This window comes from Notolabrus celidotus, chromosome 7, assembly GCF_009762535.1.
Source record: "Notolabrus celidotus isolate fNotCel1 chromosome 7, fNotCel1.pri, whole genome shotgun sequence".
NCBI lineage: Eukaryota > Metazoa > Chordata > Actinopteri > Labriformes > Labridae > Notolabrus > Notolabrus celidotus.
In genome coordinates, this window is record NC_048278.1 from 20,985,909 (window position 1) to 21,008,677 (window position 22,769).

General features: G+C 41.0%; 1 protein-coding gene across 2 annotated transcripts in view; it reads right to left on the reverse strand.

The window, feature by feature from the left end:
• The window catches only part of doc2d (double C2-like domains, delta), a 99,170-nt gene that overhangs the window by 20,371 nt on the left and 56,030 nt on the right, over positions 1-22,769 (reverse strand). For both annotated transcript variants that reach the window (XM_034686858.1, XM_034686859.1), the window contains exons 4-8: positions 22,663-22,737; positions 14,313-14,422; positions 2,704-2,830; positions 2,361-2,417; positions 257-381 (exon numbers count right to left, since the gene is read on the reverse strand). In XM_034686858.1, coding sequence (XP_034542749.1) covers positions 257-381; positions 2,361-2,417; positions 2,704-2,830; positions 14,313-14,422; positions 22,663-22,737 — 494 coding nt within the window. The remainder of the gene's footprint in view (positions 1-256; positions 382-2,360; positions 2,418-2,703; positions 2,831-14,312; positions 14,423-22,662; positions 22,738-22,769) is intronic.

Here is a 22,769-nt window from a genome sequence, read left to right on the forward strand (position 1 = left end):
CAATTTAGTTTAACTGAAGAAAGCTTGCTCTAATAGAACTTTTATCCTGGTTAATGGGAAATAAACTCATAAAACAAAAGAAGAATTTTCTTTTAAATCTGACCTCATTTAAACTATGGTTGAACCCAGCATGCCAGACTATTCACCCTATAATTTGGTGTTATAAATCAAATGTAAATTGCTCATTTGGAATACCTGAGCGTGTGCATAATTTGTTGGAAAGCAGGTTAGTTCATGAATATCTGACGTGACTTACATTTTGACAAAGGGGTCAGAGTAGCCGTTGGAGTCCATGGCAGCCAGATGGGCACAGCGTATGATCCCAACCAGCAGGCAGCCTTTCTCTGTGTTATAGCACAGTGACACCAGAATGCGACCACGCTGGGGACACAAGAAAACAACAGTCAGTGGGAAACAGCATCTGTTTTTAACCTGAAGTTTCCTTTCTCAGTGAATACATGACAGGATATTGTGGACCAGAATCAATAAAGCTCTGTAAAACACCTTTCACTTACTAACTTACATTTTTAAAAAGAGTATCACGTACACTGAATGCTTGTGAATATACATGCTATTTTTGTTACAACATTCTCTTGAAATAAGATATGCTATGTGTCTGTTTTGGCAACAGGAATATTCAAATTAAAGCTTGTAATTAAAGGCCTTATCTGAGCCTGGCAAAGTGACACTGCTCCCTTCTTCTTTTAATCTGCAGGTTGAACCATAAAGTGAGTCTAATCAGAGACCAAAAGCTATTAGCCTCTGTCTCTAAAATCAAAGGGAGACCTGAGATAAAGACCACCCGAGGAGAAAAATACCTGCAGCCGCAGTGTCATTTACAACCCAATTTCCAAAAAAAGCTGGGATAGTGTGTAAAATGATAATGAAACCAAAAAAATCAAAAGGTTTACAAATTATTTAAACTCTCTATTCGATTAAGATAGAGCAAAAAAACACATGTTTTATTAAATCAAATGTTCTTATTACATTTGGTTCCAGCAACCTGTTTCAAAAAAGTTGGGACTGGGGCATGTTCACCATTCTGTTTGATCACCTCTAATTTTAAAATCACACTGTAAATGTTTGGGAACCGAGGAGACCAGTTTCTAGAGTTTTGAGGTGAAATCATAGACTTCATAAAATACGGACGTAGTATCCGTGATGTCACCCATCTGTTTCTGAAGAGCTGTTTGAGGCAAATTGTCGGCGGCAGCCACATTGCTGCTGTCGAGCCAGTGTGACGTAAAGAGGCAGAGTTTGAGCCTCCTAGCCAACAGCTACAGCGTTCCTGCAGGCAGCTGTGCCTCTTATTGGAAGACTCGTAATCTCAATATCTCCGAAATTGCCGTGTTGGAAAAAATTCACCCCCCCTCACAGTGAGAGCAGATCGAGAAATTAGCTATCCAGACTACACTCGTCAGCCTCAAGTAGATCCTTGATGAACTGCAGCTTTTAACACTTCCGCATTGGACTCATATTTTTAGAGGACTACTGGTAGGCCAGTTTAGCACCCGGACTCTTCTGTCTCTGTAGTAGTGTCAGAGACCTTGCATATCCTGTCTTGCTGAAATATGCAAGGTCTTCCTTGAGAAATAAATTGTCTGGATGGCAGCATATGCTGCTCCAACACCTGTACATATTGCTCAGCATTGTAGGGGCCTCCCAGATTAAAGATGAGTTAAATGAGTAAGCTACCTATGCCATGTGCACTTTCGAACCTCCATACTATCATGGGGGCTTGTTTTTGAAATGTACAGATAACAATCCAGGTCGTCCCTCTCCTCATTAGAGCAAATATGGCTTTTTTTTCCAAAAAACTAACCGTGTTCACGGACAGTGGTTTTAGGAAGTGAGTTTGAGCCCATGCAGTGAATTCTACTACAGAGTCATGTCTCTTTTTCAATACAGTGCTTCCTGAGGGCCCAAAAATCATAGCCATCAAGTATTGGTATTTAACCTTGTCGCTTCTGTAGAGAGACTTCTCCTGATTCTCTGAATCTTTAATAAATGTGAAGTACATTAGATGGTGAAATGTGTTTTTTTTAACATTTGACACAGCATCCCAACCTTTCTGAAATGGGGGTTGTACAACATGTTGCTATAAGGTGTCCTCTGAGTAGTTTCCTTTTACACTGGTTATCCAAGTATGTCTGGATCAGTGCATATACTGATTAAAATCATCTAATTAAGTTTCCTTTTTTCTTAGAGAATTTAAAAATAGAGGTTAGATTAGTATTTCTGAAAAGATAAGGACATGTAATCCACTATAAAGAGAAATAGGATATTATAGTGAGCCGTGTTTTGGTTGACAAAATGTTGATGATTATATCATTGATGGTACAAGCTGATGATACTTCTACCTCTTCCTCTGCAACGACTGCTCCCTGCTCCACCGTTTGATTGTTGGCCTCTTTATTCTGAAATGGAAGAGAGAGATAGAGAGAGAGAGAGAGATGGAAGAAGGGATGAGACAGAGAGCAGGAGAAAGAGAGAGATGATGGTTATAGCCTACAGAGCCTCCAGGTGACTATCTATTACACTTTATAATGCAGCTTTTGAAATTGATGTGTGATAACCTCCAGGCAAGCATGCACAATGGAAATAGGACACATCTTGATATATATGTCCACAGAAACCAATTTTGTATTTATGTGAGCAGTCTGCATTTACACACATACACACACTCAAACACAACGTATGTACCTGTGCAATTCTCTCCAGGCCCATATTGTAGCGCTTGTTCTCTCCCTCCCTCAGTTTCTTCAGAGCCACTCTCACCTCTCCGATGAATTCATTTCTTCCAAGTCTGTCCATGTCACACACACACAGCCTTCACACACAGACATGCACACACAGACACACACATGCAGCAGTGGAGGAGAAAAGAGGCAGGTGAGTCAGTGATAACTTACAGATGAACCCTGATGCCGCTCATTATTGAAGAGCAGGCAGGCGACGGTGCCAAATATATCCAAAGTGCATCTGAACAATCAATCAGCTCCTCCATCTGACGAGTTCTCTGTGGCTTCACGCGAGCAGCCGCGTGAATGCTAAGCGTGTGGTGTGACTGCTGAAGAGGGAGAGAGTTCATAAAGGATTTCACTCACTTCCTTTCTTGGCTGTTACTAAATCAGACACTCATTTGTCCTAATTGAAACACATAGAAGATGAGACATTGCTTAAAGCAGGCAATCAGTTTCCATCTGTTTTCTGGCTGATTTAAAGAGACCATGATTACATGTTTTATACAGATAAATGAATTAAAAAGGCTTGTGTAAATTCGTTTGCATATATTATGTTATATACCCTCAACAGCCACTTCATTAGCTTACTTGTACAAATGAATGTGACCCGTTACATCAGCTCTTGCATAAATTATGCTATTATGAGATTAATGCTGTTCAGTTTAAACTCACAATGTCAGATTCAAAACCTCTACTTCTTATTACAAAACAGTGACAAAAACTGCTCCTGCAAACCTGGAATCCCTCATTCAGGTCTACACTCCCTGTTGCCCACTACACTCTGTCACTGAGAGGCACCTGGTAGTCCCAACACAACAGGACCTTGAGTTACTCGGCCAGACTCTTTTCCTCAGTGCCCGACAAAATGAATTAGAGAAGGCTGCAGGAACAGCCTTTCTTTCTATTTTCCACAACAAAGACTCCCAGTGAGTGACATTTTCTTATCAAGAAGAATCCTCTTGAAGATATACAGGATATAACAAGTACAAAGTAAAGAGCTGCTGTGTCAGCAGGGGGAGCCAAAATCAATGCACATCAAACGTTCCTAACAAGAGCTAGGGGCTATTTTTTTTTTTACACATTTTCTATTTTATCTTTATTTTACCAGGAACATTCTGATTGCATATAAAATCTCTTCTACAAGAGAGTCCCGGCAAGAGAACAGCAAAATAAGTTTCACAAAGAAACAATAAATGACATTAATCAATGAATAAGCAGTGTTTACCAGCAAAACATGTACATGCACTGGTTGAACCATTTCAAGCTAACAAAATAATCTAAATCAAGAACCTTCACAAACAATCCAAATCAAGTTGAGGCTATAGCCTAGTCAAGGATGAGGGAGCTTAAATAGGACAAGAACTTCTACCAAAGACAGAAGGACGAATGACACGTGTCCACAAGACTGAAGGTTACAGTTACTGTTGTTTAAGAAATCAGCGGAGAACACGATAGGAATGCAATTTAAGTAGTAAAGCCTAAAACATAGAAAAAAAAATGAAACTCTGATTTATTCTTCTGTTTTAAAACAAAGACACACCTTCTTTCTCATACAAGACAAAGATTTGTGCAAACGCCATATCCAGAGACCAAGTTGCAACATTTTCAGTCAGGACAAAGTAGCATGCATGTAAGAATATCACTCTAGTCAATCACATATAAAAACTGGGCTGTCACTAACACATTAATCACAACATGATTTATAAAGGTCCAAAGTTAATGCAATGATTCATCTCTATTCTGTTAAAAAATTTTAATCGCGTATACGACTTTTGTCCCTTTCTGACTCCTCTACACACTCCAAAACAGCAGAGGGCAGTAATACACCTTAATGCTGGTTGCCAACTGCCCTAAAACAAGAGGAAGAAGAAGTTGCTTTAAGCAGCATCCACATCCCCTATCACCATGATGGAAAACAATTACATCACTGTGCTTGTATTCACAAATCAAAAGTAATATCCACTTTATATCTAACAGAATTAAAATACAACCTATGAGGGAATAGTTTCACACTTAAAGGACCGGTATGAAACAGAGGATGAGGCCAACTGGAACTGCTGAAAGAGTAAAAGCTGTTGCATTGACCGGGATCATTGTACATCAGTGAGTTATCACATTTATCTCACAACAACTGCACACTATATTGACACTCATTGGACATTGCATTCCTTTACTCTTACAGTTCGATCTACAGCAGAACAACACTATGAAGAAACTTGTGCCATGTAGTTCTTTGGAATTGCAGAGCAATGGGAACAACAAACTAAACCATAACATGAAACAGCAATGAATAATTCTGTAAAAGTAGTTCTGAAAAGGTAAGTTTTGGTTAGACACAGATACATGTCCTATCACGCATGTTTGAGGATGGAGGGGGCAGCTATAAAGACGATACTTGGTTGAACAGTTCAGTGGTAGGAAGGAGTCTAATTGGCGATTCTGTATGAGGGAGGAGGAGAACTTTGAACTGGATCAGTGGAGGGAAAAGCTGTGGTCGGTTCTTGATGTGATGAAGGTATGGATCAAAGTTCTGGCAGCAGAGAGGAAGAGTGATGGACGAAAGACAAGCTGTGTTCTTTAGGGAAAGAAAGCAGGTCTTGTGAATTGATTGATGTGATGTTCAAAAGAGAAGCTGCTGTCGAAAAATGACTCATAGATCTACCTAAAAGGAGACAGATTGGAGTTATTGACAGGCTGTGGGACAGATGATGAAGATGATGTCCGATTTATCACAGTTTAGTTTGAGGAAGTTGTCCTGCATCCTTGATTTAACTTTGGCGAGGCACTGGTGAGAGCTGAATGGGTAGCAGTGTTGATGGATTTAGTGCAGCTTAATGTAATGAGCTGAGCGGTGGCAGGCTATAGGACGTGTGATGTTGCAGAGAAATACTGTGGAATGGTTTATGAGGACATTTAAGAAAACCCCAATGCGCCAACCTAATGATGGCTTAGAAGGAAAAGTCAGAAGGACTTAATTCAATCCAAAAGGCAAGGATATGACATTGCTTATGACATTTTGGTTTAAAATAACTATTTTGGTGAATTGCAATGACATGACTACCTAAATTGTGCATAAATACTGAACTATATTTTTACTTGGTTTTTTTTTATGTTGTATACTTTATAGGCTGTGTAAAGCCCTACAGGGATCTATTGATCATATTTCTTAACATGAGCTGTTCAAAAGCAACACTTTTTTTCAACATGAATTATTGATGTCAAGAAACACATCTGAAAAAAACCTTCACTTTTTTGTTTCTATCTTAAATTTTGGAAGGGACGATTGAATTATGATGTTTCTATATATTTCTCAAGTTGTGTTAAATCGCTCTGTCCACAGGGCACACTTATTTAAGCTGATGGGGATGCTTGATGGAGAGTGAATATTCCATCAGCTCCAGTACAAACTTCACAGCCCATCACCTGCTACAATATTCCCTCTGCGTTCAAATATTCCCACACGGGCTGTCACTGCTCTTGATTTCTTCCTCGCTCTTCACTCTCTACACTCAACCTTACATTCCGCTCACTCTACATGCACACTCACACTCACACACAAACACACCTTTTCTGTCCGCCTGTTCTCTTTCCGTTCCTCTGAAATTTGGACGTTTGACATGCCGGTTGCAGCCTTTTAGTCAGAACGGATGAGTATCCGTATAGGCTTCAGAATAACACTGACTCATGACCACGGCTGTCAGATGATTTACGTGCCTTTGCTCTGTCATACATGTAGGGTGTCTGTGATGAGACGGAGGAGGCTGTGAAATCTAACACCAGTTCCACACAAACTTTCAGCTGCTGCTGCTTCATCTCTGCTAGTGCTTTCTCCCAAGCCTAGAAATCCCTCTTAAAACCAAGCAGATGCTTGTGAAATCTGTTCAACCTAAGGTGCCAAAGTTAGTGTGACAAAATCTGACTCCTGAGTTACAGTAGTTTGCCAGGTTGTTTTCGCAGTCCTGCATGAAGTAGGCACTTGTAATATTAACTCTGTCAGGGCCAAAATAAGCACGTGTGATGAGATTTGACAAAAAAATGAAACATCAAGGATTACGTTTTCTACAACACTTAAAAAAAATCCTTACCATGCAATATACTGCTTCTTGAACATCAAACTTTACACTTGTATGTACTGTATGAAGGTTCTGCTTTTAGGAGTCTCTGAAACAAAACAATAACAAAAGACTTACAGAGGTTTGGAAACAACTTGAAGCGGCCTGGAATCATCAGAACTGTTGTCCTTATTGGAAAAAATATGCATCATGGCAAATTCAAGTCTTTTAACATACAATTTAGACATAAACTCTGTTCAGATACAGCTATTTATCTAGACTCTATTCACCTTAACATAAGGTTCTTTCACCTTGTATGAATCAGGTCTGCCAAATAAGCAGCAATACACAGACTTCCCTTTTCCCTCCCTGATGAATCATCTGGTATCACCTGTGTTTCTTGATGACAGATGACGAAAGTAAACACTCGGTTACCTTAACAAAATCCTCATTTAAATACTGATGGAAACATTCAGAGTAACTTAAGTACAAGAGCCAACAACATTTCAAAATAGATTTAGCTGTTTTAAGACATTTCAAGCTCCTGTATGGAGTTTTTTACTGGTTATGGAGCAGACTGAAATTAACAGTGATGCCGCTTCATGACCTTTATCGACCTTTGAGAGGGTAGTTTTCAGACAAGATGGTTTGTAGCACACTAAGGAAAGCCTTTTTTTTCCTCTTTCAACAGCAAGGGTGCAGAGACCAGAAAAGATGCAAGGGACTGCTTTGTCTTACCAGACAGCAATCAGCACGAACAGAGAGTCCCCTTACAGGAGCTTTAAGTACATAAATGTTTCATATTATACCTCAAATAAATGCCCTCTTTAGCATGACTTCACTCTGATACTGTGTTGCAGGTAATTCCATGCTCTGAGGTATTCTGGGGTTTGTGGGATGAGAGGCTTTCCCAGATTCACATTTGTAGTTTTGTGAGGATGTATTACAAAATGATACCCTGACAACATGCTAGACTAAGCAGGTGAAATGCTTACCCCCTTAACTCTCCGGATTAGCATGCTAATTGGCACCAAACACTAAGGACAGCTAAGGTTGATGGGAATGTGAAAAATGCTCTAGGTAGTTTTTATTGAGGACAGATTAAACATTTCACTTGATGATAGTACTAGATTATTTTAACAATTTAGCCTTGAGGGACATTCATATTTGTGATAAAGAAAAAAAAGAAGGAAGAATATTTTTGTTTTTTATAGCAATACCTCCACTGGTTGAATTAAATAATTGAAATATCAGCCTCATCATGGCATGAGGAACAAAGTGAAAAAGATCACTAAAGTCACAAGGATACATCCTCCTGGGATCATGAATCTCTGTTTATAATTCATGGCAATTCATTCAGTATGTTAAGATTTTCATTTTTTTTTATTCTTGACAATGATAAAACAATCAATTCACATTTTCATCCATACAACAATACTACTACCATGGAAACAAAACCAAGGAACCCAATCAAAATATCAATCTCACTCTGATATGTAACACCTAATGAAAGATTATATTTTGACTGTATCAGTACCCAACCATCCATCTCGCCACCGGAGGCATCCTGTAGCCAATCTCATTCGCCCTCCATCCAATACCAAATCAGGTCCTAGATTTATCCCCATCTCCCCACAGCACAGGACAGTCTATTACAAAGCCTGACAGAGGGACGGAGAGATAGAGGAGAGAAATTGAGTGTGACTAGACCTGGCACTGACATCATGTTGGTAGTCCTTTAACACACACACACACACAAGCACACATTAAATATCTCGATGCCACCTCTCATCACAACACCTCCGCACGCTCCATCTCCTCTCTGTTAACTTGCTGCCTGATATTCCTTTTAGTCATAAAAGCCACAAGGAGTCTCAGAGATGAGTTTCATCCAAATGTCAAAGAAAAACAATTCCTTCACTTTTTGGTGCATTAAGCATGAAAATATGCTGTGTCATCTAAATAAGAGGAAGGATCGAGGCACAACATTATCATCGTCACTGCTCTCTAAATAATTATAAAGTTGCCAAAAGGCAGAGGAAGACTGCTGACACTGCTGATGAATTATGGCGTAATTTCAAACTATGTCGACCTCACTGCAATAAAACAGTCTGGAGGGCCACTCAACTGGTCTCATCTTCTGGCTTCAGAGGAGATTGATAAACCCTCTCGCCCACAGAGCAGTTTTCTAAAGTTGGGGGTGTTTTCAAGAAATTAAAGACAGCACACATCATCAGTCATGAAACAAGCAGATGGTAGCGATGTAAAGAGTTCCATTTTGAAGATATAATTAAAATACTTAGATTCAGTAACAGACTTCATAACCTTTCAAGACCGAGTTTATTTGAAATTCATTCCAGGTCCACAGGTTTTTCACTCATGGTTTATCACGCAGACCTAAGCTGCTGCATCAATTGCAGAATTAGTTGATGTTGATAGCTTTTCAATGTAGTGAGTCCCTGGACCATTGGATAGTTATTTCAGTGGATCCCTGTGAAATTTGATGCGTTTCAAACAAAGTTTATGTTTCTTGAAACTAACAAGGAACCTACTGGGATAAATAGGCAAACTACCCAAAAATGAGCTTCTCTGTCTCCATCATGATCATCTGACGAGCGTCTATTTTCTAGTTACCTGTGTGACCAGTGCTGCCTCATCTAGTAGAGGTATTCACAACAGTGTAATTTCCTTTGATTTCATGAGTTGTGAGTTATTATAGAAATGGCAGAGCCCAAGGAATCCAGTTTTCTTTACATTTAGTCTTTTTTCATAGTTTTGTAATATATATGGTGAAAATGTTGGCTATACTGCAACATGTAATAGCTGTATTACAACAACCTTAGTTTGGTCATGTAGGTCAGGGGTTCCCAAACTTTTCAGCTTGCGACCCCCAAAATATAGGTGCAAAGACTTGTGACACCCACTGTCCCTCAAAGTGATTTAATGTGGCTTCATTTAGCTGGTCTGGAGAAAATGAACCTACCTATATGAGCATGTGGATGTGTTTCCTGTAACGTTATGATTTAACTTACTTCTACTGATGCTTTTGATAATTAACTGTTCACTAACCCTAAACTTAGGAGTCATCTGGCAAAACGAAAGGCAGAAAACTCATTACATTTTCTATTTTCAAGGTTATATTTCAAGGTTAGCAACTATTTTTGATATTTTTTACTATGATGGATAACATTTACTATTTTTAGATAACTTAAAAAATAAAAACATTCTGGAAGACATCTCACGACTGCCCATTTGCGTCTCGCGACCCCCCAGGAAGTCACGACACCCACACTTTGGGAACCCCTGATGTAGGTAACATTAACGCTATATCTCCAGCGGTCTCATCTTTCCCTAACGTTAGCTTAAATTCGCTACATTGAACGTATTACATTGCAACAATGTTGCCATTGCCTCACCTCTTAAACACCAAGCCTTTCCTGTAGTGACTTAACAACTTAACTTCAAGGTCGATTTGAATGATATGTATATGATTAGCTGGCTGGATCAGTAACACCAGCACCTTGCAGAACAGTACAGGCTAAAATGTTCCAGTAGTTGCTGTTGGAGCAGCTAATCATACACCAGAACAAACGCACCGAGTGCCCTGGGTGCAGTGATTTCTCTCTGTGTACTCACATTTGCTGATCGCCCTCTCGCTCCCATGAGAACAGCTCTGCAAAAAGTTAAGTGGACTATCGTAGTGTGTGAGCTAACCGCAGCTAACAGTAGGGAGGCAATGTTAGCTGGCCAAAAATAATCCATTAACACCTCATTGTCCCTCTGCTACATGCACATACACTGACCAAAAAAAAAAAAGTCATAGCTGACCGAGGGAAAATGTTTGTATGGAACACTTATACTCATACACGAGACAACAATTTACCAGAGATGAACATATGTAAACTAGGATGTAACAACAGATGGCAATGTTTACTCATTAATGAAACTTTATTTCAAACCCAAGTCTGTCAGAGAGACTGAGCTTTATTCACAACTTGAAAGATTCTGGGCTTTTGAGAAAAGAGGGCTTGAACTCAAGCAGCCAAACTCATGCTCCACTGATAGCTATATTTCAAATGCATCACTCTGCATGGGAAACACGCGATGAGTTCCTGGGACACATGGGTAGTGAGTTTACTGCGTCTTTTCAGATGTTAATTTGTCAGAGACGTAGCAGGTGTACCTAAAAACATTGCTGGGTCTTAAATCATCCGTGAAGTCCGGATTTAAGACATAAGTTATTCGTTTATTCAGCTGGCTCATTGTTAATAGCAGTTTGGACCTCCAGTGGGCCTCTGAGATAAAGTTTGTACACTGAGGAATAAGGTTGTTAAAAGCACGATTTTCTCCAGACCTCTTCATAACCAGCTTTTATTGAGCCGTCCCTTCCTCTTTAAGTGCATTTTGTCATGGCATAATGGCTTTATATAATCATTGTAGCTGCTAATGAGCAATAGCATAGCAAAAAAATGAATTAATAATTATAAAACCAAACTTCTCCTTTTGCACCGTGTGTCATTTTAACAGCATTTGTCATCCCTGAAAAAACTTGTGCAGTAGAAAAAGCTTCACACCTAACATTTCTTTATGACTCAAATGTTTGTGACTGCACTTCATCAAAGTGTTCGATGTGGGCTGAAGAACCAAACTATTTGAAAGTACTTAAAGATGATTCCTGAGACTGTCATGACATCCAGCACCATTATCTATCCTGTTTATGATCAATGCTGCTCTGTTTACAGTTGTTTTTATTGGTCATGGCAGTCAAAGCAGAACCAGTCATTACCAAACAAGCTTGTGTAATTAAGAACAGGAAGCTCTCAGGGGATCATGCATTCATAGGTCAGCACATTTATAATTTTCACTCTCAACATGATGCCAGAGTTGTATGAAGTCAGTCTTCTGCACAACAAACATTTCCTACTGTCACAGCGTCATAGTGCAGGCTTTCTATTGCAAACAACACAACCGTTTAAACATAAATGTGCCAACAAAACAACAATGGAGACTTATGCATATCCTCCGTAACTCCTAACCAAGGTAACCAAATTAGCTGGAGCCTGCTGTTGAGTAAGAAAAAACAGTGCTGAATCAAAGAGTACTTTTGACTGACTTCTTCAAAAACTAGTTTCTTTAAAAGTTTGTTTCGCTGCACTGCTGAAAGGCTCGTCAGTTGCTCTTCAGTTGTAATTGGCAATAAGAAAATAATCCCTGAACAGATTCTTTATATAAATACAGAATCTGTAGGCGAAGAATGCGAGTTGTAGTAAAAAAAGCTTTCTGATGTCTGTTTGTTGTTCAAGTTGAAACGTCCACTATAATTACTGCAGGCAATGATTGCACACAGGAAAACAGTCCATATGGACAGCTAAACACGCAGAACATAGACTGTACTGCATTACTCTTGATTCTGCCATTTGTTGTATCACGATAAACAGACACTTGCAACGAAGTTTTGATATCAGTCCAGCTGCCAATTGTGTCCGTCAACTACAACTTCATTCTTGCGTTTCAAGTCGTTAGTTGGGTTGTCATCTAACAATGGGAGCCCTCAAAACTTTGGCAGTCAATCTCATAGGATACATTGTAATCAAGAGACAGCTGATTGGTCCTGGGATCTCTTATAAACTTTTGTTTGTTGGAGTATTATCGGTGAGGATTATTACACCGCCATGACAGATGTAGAAAAATACATCAGGAGTGAAATCCATCTTTCTAAACAGTCGTGTTCTCAAACATTCGAAACATGTAAATGTGAACTGGAATGAGTTGGCTCTTACTGCAGTATAGGCAAGAGTATCTATACCCTATGCATTGTCAAACCCCTTAGGTGGGTCTACAGGGAGGCTGAGTCTGGACAAAGTCTTCCCGCCTCGCAGTGCAATGAGCGCAGGGATTAAAGAGTACAGTATCTCTTCCTCTGCACCATGCTGGGAGCAGCAGAGCAGCATGCAGCAGGGCAGAAACCAAGTGAGTAAACATCTCTCCAGGGATCCCTGTGTTTTCTCAATTCTCTGACTGTTCGCCACTTTCTGTTGAGTAATGAGAACTAAGTATGTCTATTGGCTGAAGTACCATGCTGGCGCATGAACACATCCAGAGAGACTTTGAGCACATTTTCTTCCTCTTGTCTGTGTTTCACTTTCTCCCCTTTCCTCGCTGTCAGACGACGTTTCATTCACTTGCAGTCTCACATTTTTCCACTCCCCTCAAAATTTTGTTTTTTGGCTCCCCTTTCAGTAAACCCCCCCAATCACTCCCTCCTTTTTTACTTAGCTAAGTGAATTTCCTCATTCATCATTTGATCCATTTCACCACACTCCCTCTTTTAGTTGACCCATGGATCCTCTCCATCCCTCTGTTCCGTTGTCCTCCTCAATCTTGCACTCCCTATTCTCCTCTTCCACACTGCCTTATCTGTCACTTGACATCATTCACGCTCTCCCTCTTGCTCTCTTTGTTGATCTTGGCAGTCACTTCTCTCTTTCTCTCCCTCTCTTCATCTCTCGCCCGACACTGGTCACACTCCTCCTCCTCGTTTTTTGGCTTCCCAGAGCCCCCGTGCTGGTTTGTATCTGTTGGCTATGTCCTTGGACAGAGGTCAGGTGGGTTTTCCTCTAGTTTGAAGGGTCCCTCCTCGAGCTGATGTTTGTGTGCGGATGTGTCCATGTTTAGGGAGGAAAAAATAAACGTTTTCTTCTATTGAGTGTGTTCTCAAAAGCTCAAGGATATGTGTTGTTTGCAAGTGTGTGTGTGTGTGTGTGTGTGTGAGAGAGAGAGTGTTTTTCTCTACGTACAGAGGAGGGGCCATGCATGTTCTTTCCTGCCTGTTATTGTCCTTGAAACACACACAAGAGAATAAGCACACACTTGACTGCCTGCATTTGTGTAAGGGATGAAGATGAGACTCGTGTGTGTGTGTGTGTGTGTGTGTGTGTGTGTGTGTGTGTGTGTGTGTGTGTGTGTGTGTGTGTGTGTGTGTGTGTGCGTGTACATGGAGTGTGTTTGTTTGTAGGTGGGTGCAAACATTAGACTGTGTATGTGCTTCTGTTTCCACAGGATAAACAATAACATCCAGGCCTATTATGAATCCGCTGAGCAAACTGACACTGATTGTAAGCAGCGCACACGTTCAATAACAAAACACATGTAAGGCTCTGTGTCTGAATCCACTCACACATGGAGGATGACACGAGTGTGTCACAGCTTTTTGGGCCAAGATGGCTACGCTTGACCTCAATCAGTCTGTATGGAGAGCACAGCAGGAGGGAGTGGGGGCGGAGACTCACCGGCACAGCCGGCACCTGAGCAAGTTACTGCAGCAACAGCCAGTGGAACAGTTGGCTGGCCTCGTCTAGCTGTAATAATGAATTACCTGGAAAAGCCCACTGGGAAGCATAGACCGCTGCTGGCAGTTCACTGGAGGATTATGAGGCATGGATCTCCATCCTCTACATAATAAACTGGTCATTGTGCTGTCTAGTGCTAATTGCTGCATTCAGCGCTGAACACCTACCTGAGCGTTTTGGTGGTCATGTCGGCTGCTGTGATGCCGTGATAAATCAGAGTTTCATTCCACACTGGGTTCAGCGTATTCTTCAAGGTTTTTGTGCGTAGCTTGTTTGCCTGAGGAGATCAAAAAGGAAAAAGATATGAGAGAAAATTACAGGAAGGGACTGATCAAAAGAAGAAAAGAGGAATGAACAATGTTTTAAGGGTGAGAGAGCAAGCTCGTCAGATCAGAATGAGAGAAAGAGAATGAAAGATCATGAAAAAGAAGAAAATGAGGGACACCAAAAGATCAAGAAAGAAGGAAGGGGGAGAGAGAGCGAGGGAGAGAAGGAGTGGAGAAACATCATTTATCTCTGTCCCTCAGGAAATAGCAGACATCTGCTGACTACTTTGTAGAGGAGAGTGAGAGGACGCAAGGCTTCTCTCGCCTCACCTGTCCGTCTGTCTGCTCCTCAACTTGATAAGACAGCACATTAGCACGAGCCAGACCTCAAAAACAAGCACTGTGTTTCAAACACACAGCAGCCAATTAAACTGCACAACACACTCAGCATGAAAAATTAAAGCTTTCTAAGAGAGGAAATGCCCACGAGCCCTGAATAGCTTCACCATCCATAAATAAAGTTTGCAGCCACTTGCTGCCTCATTTCTAAAGTTGCCTTAAGGATTTGTTCATCTTGTTTGGGTTTTTTATTTGGATTTTCTCATGTTTATATTGTAATGTGTATAACCCCTCCAAGATATTGAGCTTGCATTCCATTAAAATGCTTCTTACTGGCTCCACAGATATATAAATTCCTGCACTACACATTTTCAAAAGCTCAGGCTCAAATGCTGAAGCCCTTTACACACCCTTGTCAAATAATATAAAATAATTGAACCTCCTCGAGCTAAAAGTCCAAGCTAATTGGCTTTTCCGAGCTGCAGGAGAGGCTAGCAGTGGTTGGAATATTAATTCATATACTGTAGATATAATTTTGAGGTATATTTACTTCACTTTAGTTATAATTGTATCCAAGTGTACTTCTACTTCACTGCAATATAATAACAATAATAATAATAATAATAATAATAATAATAATAATAATAATAATAATAATAATAACGATATTAATAATCATAATAATAATAATAATAATAATAATAATACATTTTATTTAAAGTCGCCTCTCAGAGCACTCAAGGTTACCATACAGGACAGAGTTTTGAAAAAAGAACGATATAAAAATGTGTCTGATAAAAAAAACAAGACATGATGCAGTGTAAAAATAGCAGGATAAGATACATTGCAGTGAAGAGGTGTAATCACAGTTTAAAAGGATGTGTTTCCAGATTTAAAATGGGAAAGGAGTTGATGTTTTGGATGTCTGTTGGGAGGGAGTTCCTGAAGCGGAGGGCAGAGTGGTTGAAGGCTCTGGACCCCAAGCAGGTGGTCAAGCAGGCAGCTGGTGTAGTGAGGTGAATGGAAGAAGAAGACCTAAAAGAGCGGCTGGTGTGGTGATATACATATACTCAGTTTTACACAAAGAAAGGAGATACAATTAAGAGCAATTATCAATGTGTAAATTTTTTTTCTTAAAATTCGACAAATCCCTATTAAAGACCAAAACTTACAATAAATAAAAGTACAGTTAATCTATGTTTCTTTGGCTTACTGAAATACACCCCCCATGACTCTTCTTGTTAATCTTAAAAAAAATGTATTAAAGTATTGCACCTCCTGTGAGCACTCACACACAAATGGAATTCTAAGAAACAGCGGCCATTATTTGAAATGTAGGGTTTGGGCCATCCCAACACTGAGAGCTCCTGTGTATCATAGCTTCACAAGACATCTTTCAAAAAGGAGCATTACATCTATTAAAATCATTAATCAGAGTTGTGAAAACATCAAAGATTTAGTCCAAGTACATTTCACTTGCATGTGCAATGAAAGTAAAAAGATCAAGTAAACTCAAGGTCACAAGCAAACAAATCAATACTCGGCAGGCTGGGGGCAAAATCCTCAAGTAAAGCAACCAGCTAGCAAACAGGTGTTCAGGCTGATGGAGAGAATGGCTTCAATACTATGGCAAAGACATAAAGGAGGACAGACTTCCAGTAAATCCTCTGTTCTCTGAAGAAGTCGAGGGGTACCTCTCTTGTGTTATTGGAAAGGTATTATGTTGTGTGCATAATTTACCTAAAGCTGTGGTTTAGATAGAGCAGTAAGGCTGTGAGTGGACATGCCCTAGGCTACAGAGTAGTCGATCTCTACAGATTCATACACCTTGGTCGCTCAATGGACTACAGTTGAAACATAGAGAAAGGGCTGATATTGTGTCCTAAGACTGCAAAACTCTTTTAAATACAAGGACTGTAAACTGGGTCAGTGACTGTCTTAGTGGAGATGTTGATGGAAAGCATGTTGAATTTTCAGTGTACTTCTTTCTTTAGTAGTTACATACAGGTTCAGGAAAGGGCCCAGGACTTATGAGGAACAGCCAGTAGCAGAATGAGCTCTCAACCTTGTTCGATCAAAGCCCAACAGAAACTTTACAAGGAGAACCAGCCAACACTTGAGTAAGAGTGCAGCTTGAGGAGTGCCCCCACTAATTGTCACCTGGCAGAATTCCAAAATGGAATTATGGGACAACCACAAGATGTTCATGTGTAACTGCTTTAACTTTAGTATCCACAGGCTCTGAAAATGTGTCCTCAGAACAAAACTTACATGAAAGGTACCCTACTTTTTGTTCCTAAAGACTGTGTGGGAACTCAGAAGTTTAATCTCACCAAGGCTGTCAGGAGTTCCGATGCTCAGCTGTGCACATGTATTCCAGATTCTAAATGTCCATCCAGACCTATAACCCCAGTCTCCAGTGCCTCTGCTACTTCCGGGCCATCAGTTCACTATTGCTGATGCTGGGGATAGATGTGGGAAGATAGAAGAGAAGATTGCATAGGTGTGAAAAACACCCACTCCTATGTCAGTTGTGTTGACCTCTGATACAGATACATTCACCTTTAACAGATGTTGTCCACGGGGGACAGGGAGCTTCAGTTAAAACAATGCTCTAGTTCCGGAAATCCCTCCCAGAAGACTTTGAAGGGAGCACTCTGTACATGCAGGGTGAATTACCGGTGGTAAAAGGTATTGATGGGAGCTGCTGTGAAAATGTTGTTCCTGATAAGAGCCAGTAGGAAATAGCTCTAATCAGGAGCTACAGACTCTTCCATAGAAATCAGACACAAAGAAATCACAGGGCACATCTGAGAAACACAACATGACAGTGACAACTGCCCAAAGTAACCCACAAGGACAAGTGTGTGGAATGTGTCAGGATGAAGCCCCAGGATGACAGACAGTTGAGTTCCTTCTTTCAGGTCATGGTGAGTGTTTCTTGATGACCCCCCTGGGGGGAGTATTCTGTTATGCCGATTATGCTGTCGGCTCTAAGATCACCGAAAACATATGGGCTGGTCCACACATTGTATAAATAAGGAACCTGCCACCCAGACGACACACACAGGTTTCCCTATTGCTTATATGAAGCCTTGGTGAGCAATGTCGGCTGCCACCATGTTGGTGTTCTGGAGCATCTGGATTAGATGGTAAATTAACTAGTTTATCCTTGCATTTGCCCGAAAAGGACAGAATGTAACTCAAACTGTGGTGGCTGACCACAAATGTTTACTTGTAAGACTAAAGCCAAGAGAGCTTGAGGAACGCAGCAGACTCTTAGCAGACTTGAAATAATCGGTCTCCACTTCACTTCCAACTGTATTTTCTCCGGGATTAGCCAACAATAATCCTAATTCCTCTACACTCACAGACAAATCAAACAATCATAAATACGAGCCAGGCATGGCTAGCCTAGTAGACGTGCTACACATTAGAATTTCTCTCTCCAGTAAAGCTTTACCACAGTAATATTGATTAGCCAGTTGGATCCATAAACCATTCAGAAAATCATAATAAATTTTTGGGAGGCATAAAAGAAACAAGAAGCCTGAAATGTTTGGTAATAGTTTCAAACAGTAATGTTTCCAGGAAATGCTCTTGAATTAAATGAAGACAACTATTCCTTGTGTAGTGGGAGCAGTGCTCCTAGTCTTGGTTTTTCATTGTTGACCTACTTCCAAGAGGCTGCATTCAAGGCCAACAATGAAAAACCAGGACAAGGAGCACTGCTCCCACTACACTTGCTTTAAAGGACTAGCTTTAAGGATTTAGTAGCATGTAGTGATGTGGTTGCAGATTCCAACCAAGTGCAAACCTCTTATTTTCACCATTTCCTTCCAAATGTGTAGGAGAGCATACAGAGAGTGTTAAATTAGGGGAAAATGAAAAAGGCTTTCTCTGGAGCCAGTGTTTGGGATCTGTGCTATTAAAAAGTCATAGCGATGCAACGTGGCAGACTCTTAAGAAGAGGGTCTGACAGCCTCTCGTGATATGAGCCTATTCTAGGTTAAAAGCAAACCCCCAACATTTCATATTTCAGGTGGTTTTACACGAGTAGAAACATCCCTATGAATATTTTATTTTGTTTCTACCAACAGATCTCCCTAAATCTTCACGCTGGTTCTTTAAGGGGGTTCTCTATCTTTTTTTAAAGGAATGACCCATTTTTAAAGATTTACATCTTTTGTAGGAATAAATCTGCTGAGGGCTGTGTGCCACAGATCTGCTCAGGAGAAGTCTGGAAGAATCGAGAGAGAAGGACTGACATATTGCTAATTTTGGTCTTTTCAAGGAGTTCGCTGACAGCAAGAAAAATGCATGGGTTTTGTCAGCCTTCTAAAATTTCCAGCAGTATTTAGAGCGGTGAGGTATATCTCCACATCTACCAGTAACATTGAAATGCTGCACACATTTTCATGCATCAACCCATCCATTTATTTGTCTGGGCAGCTGGCGCAAGGTAGTGTAGACGTCCCTCTCTTCAGCATGAGGGAAATGTAATGCACCATTTACAAATTTTATAATATAAGGCTGACACAGAGCCTGCGTACTGCATACTGATAACTTTCTATTTGATATTTTCAGTAAGTACATTTCATACACAGACCTTTCCTTGCAGCTGAGTACTTTTATGGTATTTCTGCCTTAATTTATTTGAGTGAAGGATCTTCCACTACTGGTGGTTATGCATAATTATACAGAGAGACTGCATATTTGCAGCTTGTGAAGATGTTTTTCTTTCCAAATAGTCCTGCTGGTGTCTGAGGCTTTGCAGATAAACACCTCATCTCTTGCTCTCTCTTTTTTCCTTTCTGACACAGTCAGCCTCTTGCTAGTGCCTCAGGGCCTGATCCTGAACCGTCCTTTCCATCTTCTTTCCTTGGTCTGTTTTTGTCCCCACATCCCATTGTTCTGCCTGTGCTGCTTTCCCTCTCCCACTCTTTTCTCCTATTGCTGTCCTCTTTTTAATCTCCATTTTCAGCTCGAAACTTTTGGCTTATCTTCAAGAGTTGGCCCCCCCAAGAGCTTGTTCCATGAAGGGAACAAATGTTTTTTGATTCATGTCATTTGTTTGATTCATTAATGTGCAGGTGGAGCTGTGTACAGGCAGAGTCATGACTTGAGGGGTTTCACAGATCCATGTGTGCCAGCAACAACTCCACACAGCAACTATTTCACAACTAATCATCATCCATCATTGACTGAATTGGGTTGGTTTTCTAAGCACATTTCTTTCATGCTACATCTACAAACACTCAAAACATCCGTTCCCTCTTCCTGCCCTCTGTCACTCCCTAGCTCCATTTTCCCTCTGCACTTGTGCTTTTGCATCTGTTTCTAAATGTTTTATCTGTAGTCCTCCATCTGTCCATCACACTCTACCTCCTTTTTCTCCATCTGTCTGCACGGATCTTATGCATTTTCCACTTCCTTTTCTCTTGATTCCCTTTTTCCCAGAGCTGTGGATGTGGATGTGGATCAGGAAGTCGGACCGCGAGTGAATTTCCCATGCACCTCAATTAGGAATGGAGGGGGAAAAAATAGCAATGAACACACACAGACACCTGCAGCTATTGTGTCCGTGCATGTTTGTGTGTGAGAATGCGAGAGGGAGTGATAGAGAGGGAGAGACGGATGACTAGGGCATCACTGTGTGACTGTGACTAAAGCCTTAGCATGTGTCTGCAAGGTCATATGCGTATATGTGTTCCAGTGTGTGTGTGTTTGACATCACAAGACAGCATGCCTGACTGTGTACGGGTTAGAGAGCGTGCGCTGGAGGATGCGAGGGCTGAGAGGGAAGGGAAATGAGCGGGGACTTCATTGTGTGCCTTTGCTCTCTCTATTTTGACGACTCAATCTTGCAGAAACTGAAACCTTTTGTGTTCTGTATTATTCATTGTAATGCTCACATGCTGAGTCTGAATGCGGACAAGAGTTGGTGTGTGACGGCGCGTCCGTCATCCTCACCTCTACATGCGAACGCTCCCACCTTTTTCAAGTGACGCGGCCCAAGTCTGGTGGGTATTTAACACACGGCTGTTCATGGGTACTTACCTACTCATTGACGCTTTCTCAGCACCCCCCCTCACCAACCACCACCACCACCACCTCTACCACCCCTCTCCCCCCCATCAACACTCGCCTGTTGACGTGAGCCGTGTAACAATCCTCCCTGTTTCCATGACAACCACCTGCTGCTGTCCTCCCCTCATCTATCTCTCCCTCCCTCCCTTTCTTTCTCCACTCTCTCCCTCTCTCTCTCTCTTCTCCCTTTCAGTTGTCTCCCTTCTCTCTCCTCACACTGTTGGTATTTCAAGGTCAAAGAGGGTCACAGGCGGATGTGAGATATAGACAGAGATATGGGCGGAAAGTGGGGAAAGGAGAGTGATAACAACATGAGGGGAAGACAGAGGAGGAAGGCTGGAGGACACAAAAAAAGCCCCCAGACGTTGTCATTGTTAGCACCTTAGACCTCAGACAGTTGCCTCGTTCAACCCTATCTTTGCTCAGCGTCCTCCCCGCACTTATCGTAACCTTGTTTCCTCTCAACCTTGAGCCAAAATGGCCGACAACAGGTTGCATTTTGACATAGATAAAGGTTGTTATATTGTGGCAAAATCGTATCATCCTCCGCTGCTTGAGCTAAAAACAAGGCAAGAGCGGTGCAGCAGACCAGAACGTGTTTGTGCCTGATAAAGCAGAGCAGTGGACAGACCGCATTGAGCAGTAAGCAACCGCAGTGTGCCCTGCTCAACAGCTTGAAACCACACCAGTTTCTGCAAGAGCTCTTCAATTTTTATATATTTAATAGGGATATAGATATTTACTTTATATACAAGTACCTTGAAGCAAGAACACGTAGGAGACACCCAGGCCCTCTGCCTAGATTTTCTTATTTTGCTATGTTCAGGACATTTCTTGGCAACAACCTCCTTGATGGTTCCTAGTTCTCCACATGAGCCCAAATGTGCAGATAAACACTAAACAGCGGGAGCATGGGGTTTTTCTTGGAAAAAAGACAACTGATCAATATCTCCTGTTATGCAGTCAATAAAAGCAAATGATAGCCTGTCACTACTTTAAGGTCAGCGTCAAAACTGAACGATGGTCATCATCCCACTTTAATTGAGACAAGATGCTCATATGAAGGAGGAAACAGCGGGAATACTATAACTTCTTTTTGGATCTCATCCTGTAACTACTGGATCAAACTAATTACAAGAAGTGGCTTTGTCCCAGTCGTAGAGTCGGCCATCTCAGAAAGTTGGTAGTTTGATCCCACCTCCCGTAATCACATACGTAAGTGTCCTTGGACAATACACTACACCCAAAATTGCTCCTGATGGCACAGCCAGCGGAGTGTGAATGGGTAGAAATGTAGTTAGTTAACACTGATGGGCACTTTACATGGCAGGGACATGTGAGACTATGTGACAAATTTGAATTGTTATTATAAACTAGTTGATGTGACATACTAAAAGTAAAAGTGATTAACTAAAATAAAAAACAGAAAATGAAAATAAGACACTGTCAGATATCAAAAGTTTTATAGGGTTTGATGTGCCTCTTTTGTGCCCTTGTCAACAACAGCATTGTGGGATCAAATAAAGCACCAACCAACTGTAATTTATTTTGCCGAACCGCTCAAAACAACATCTGTTTTTTATTCATTGTTTAACTGACAGAAACCAAAAATTTGAGGCTTCTATTTACCAGAAGTTGAAGAGCATCTTTTGTTTGTTTTCTTTAGTTGAATAATGAATAAAAAGTTTCCTATTTTCAGCTAAATCTTCTTGAAGTTTCTGTGTGCTGTGAGACTTTCCCTGAGGCAGTATCAGTATGTGGAACAGTGCTGTGTGGTAGCATGTTACATTAATTGCGGCTGAGGTAAGGTTGGAGTAATGACCTTGCTAGCCCCGGGGAGAAGATGAAGCTTGACGTATGGATCTGCCAGCCCATTGGAATCCATGGCTTTCAGTCCCTGTTGACAGGAGCAGAAACACACAAAGATAC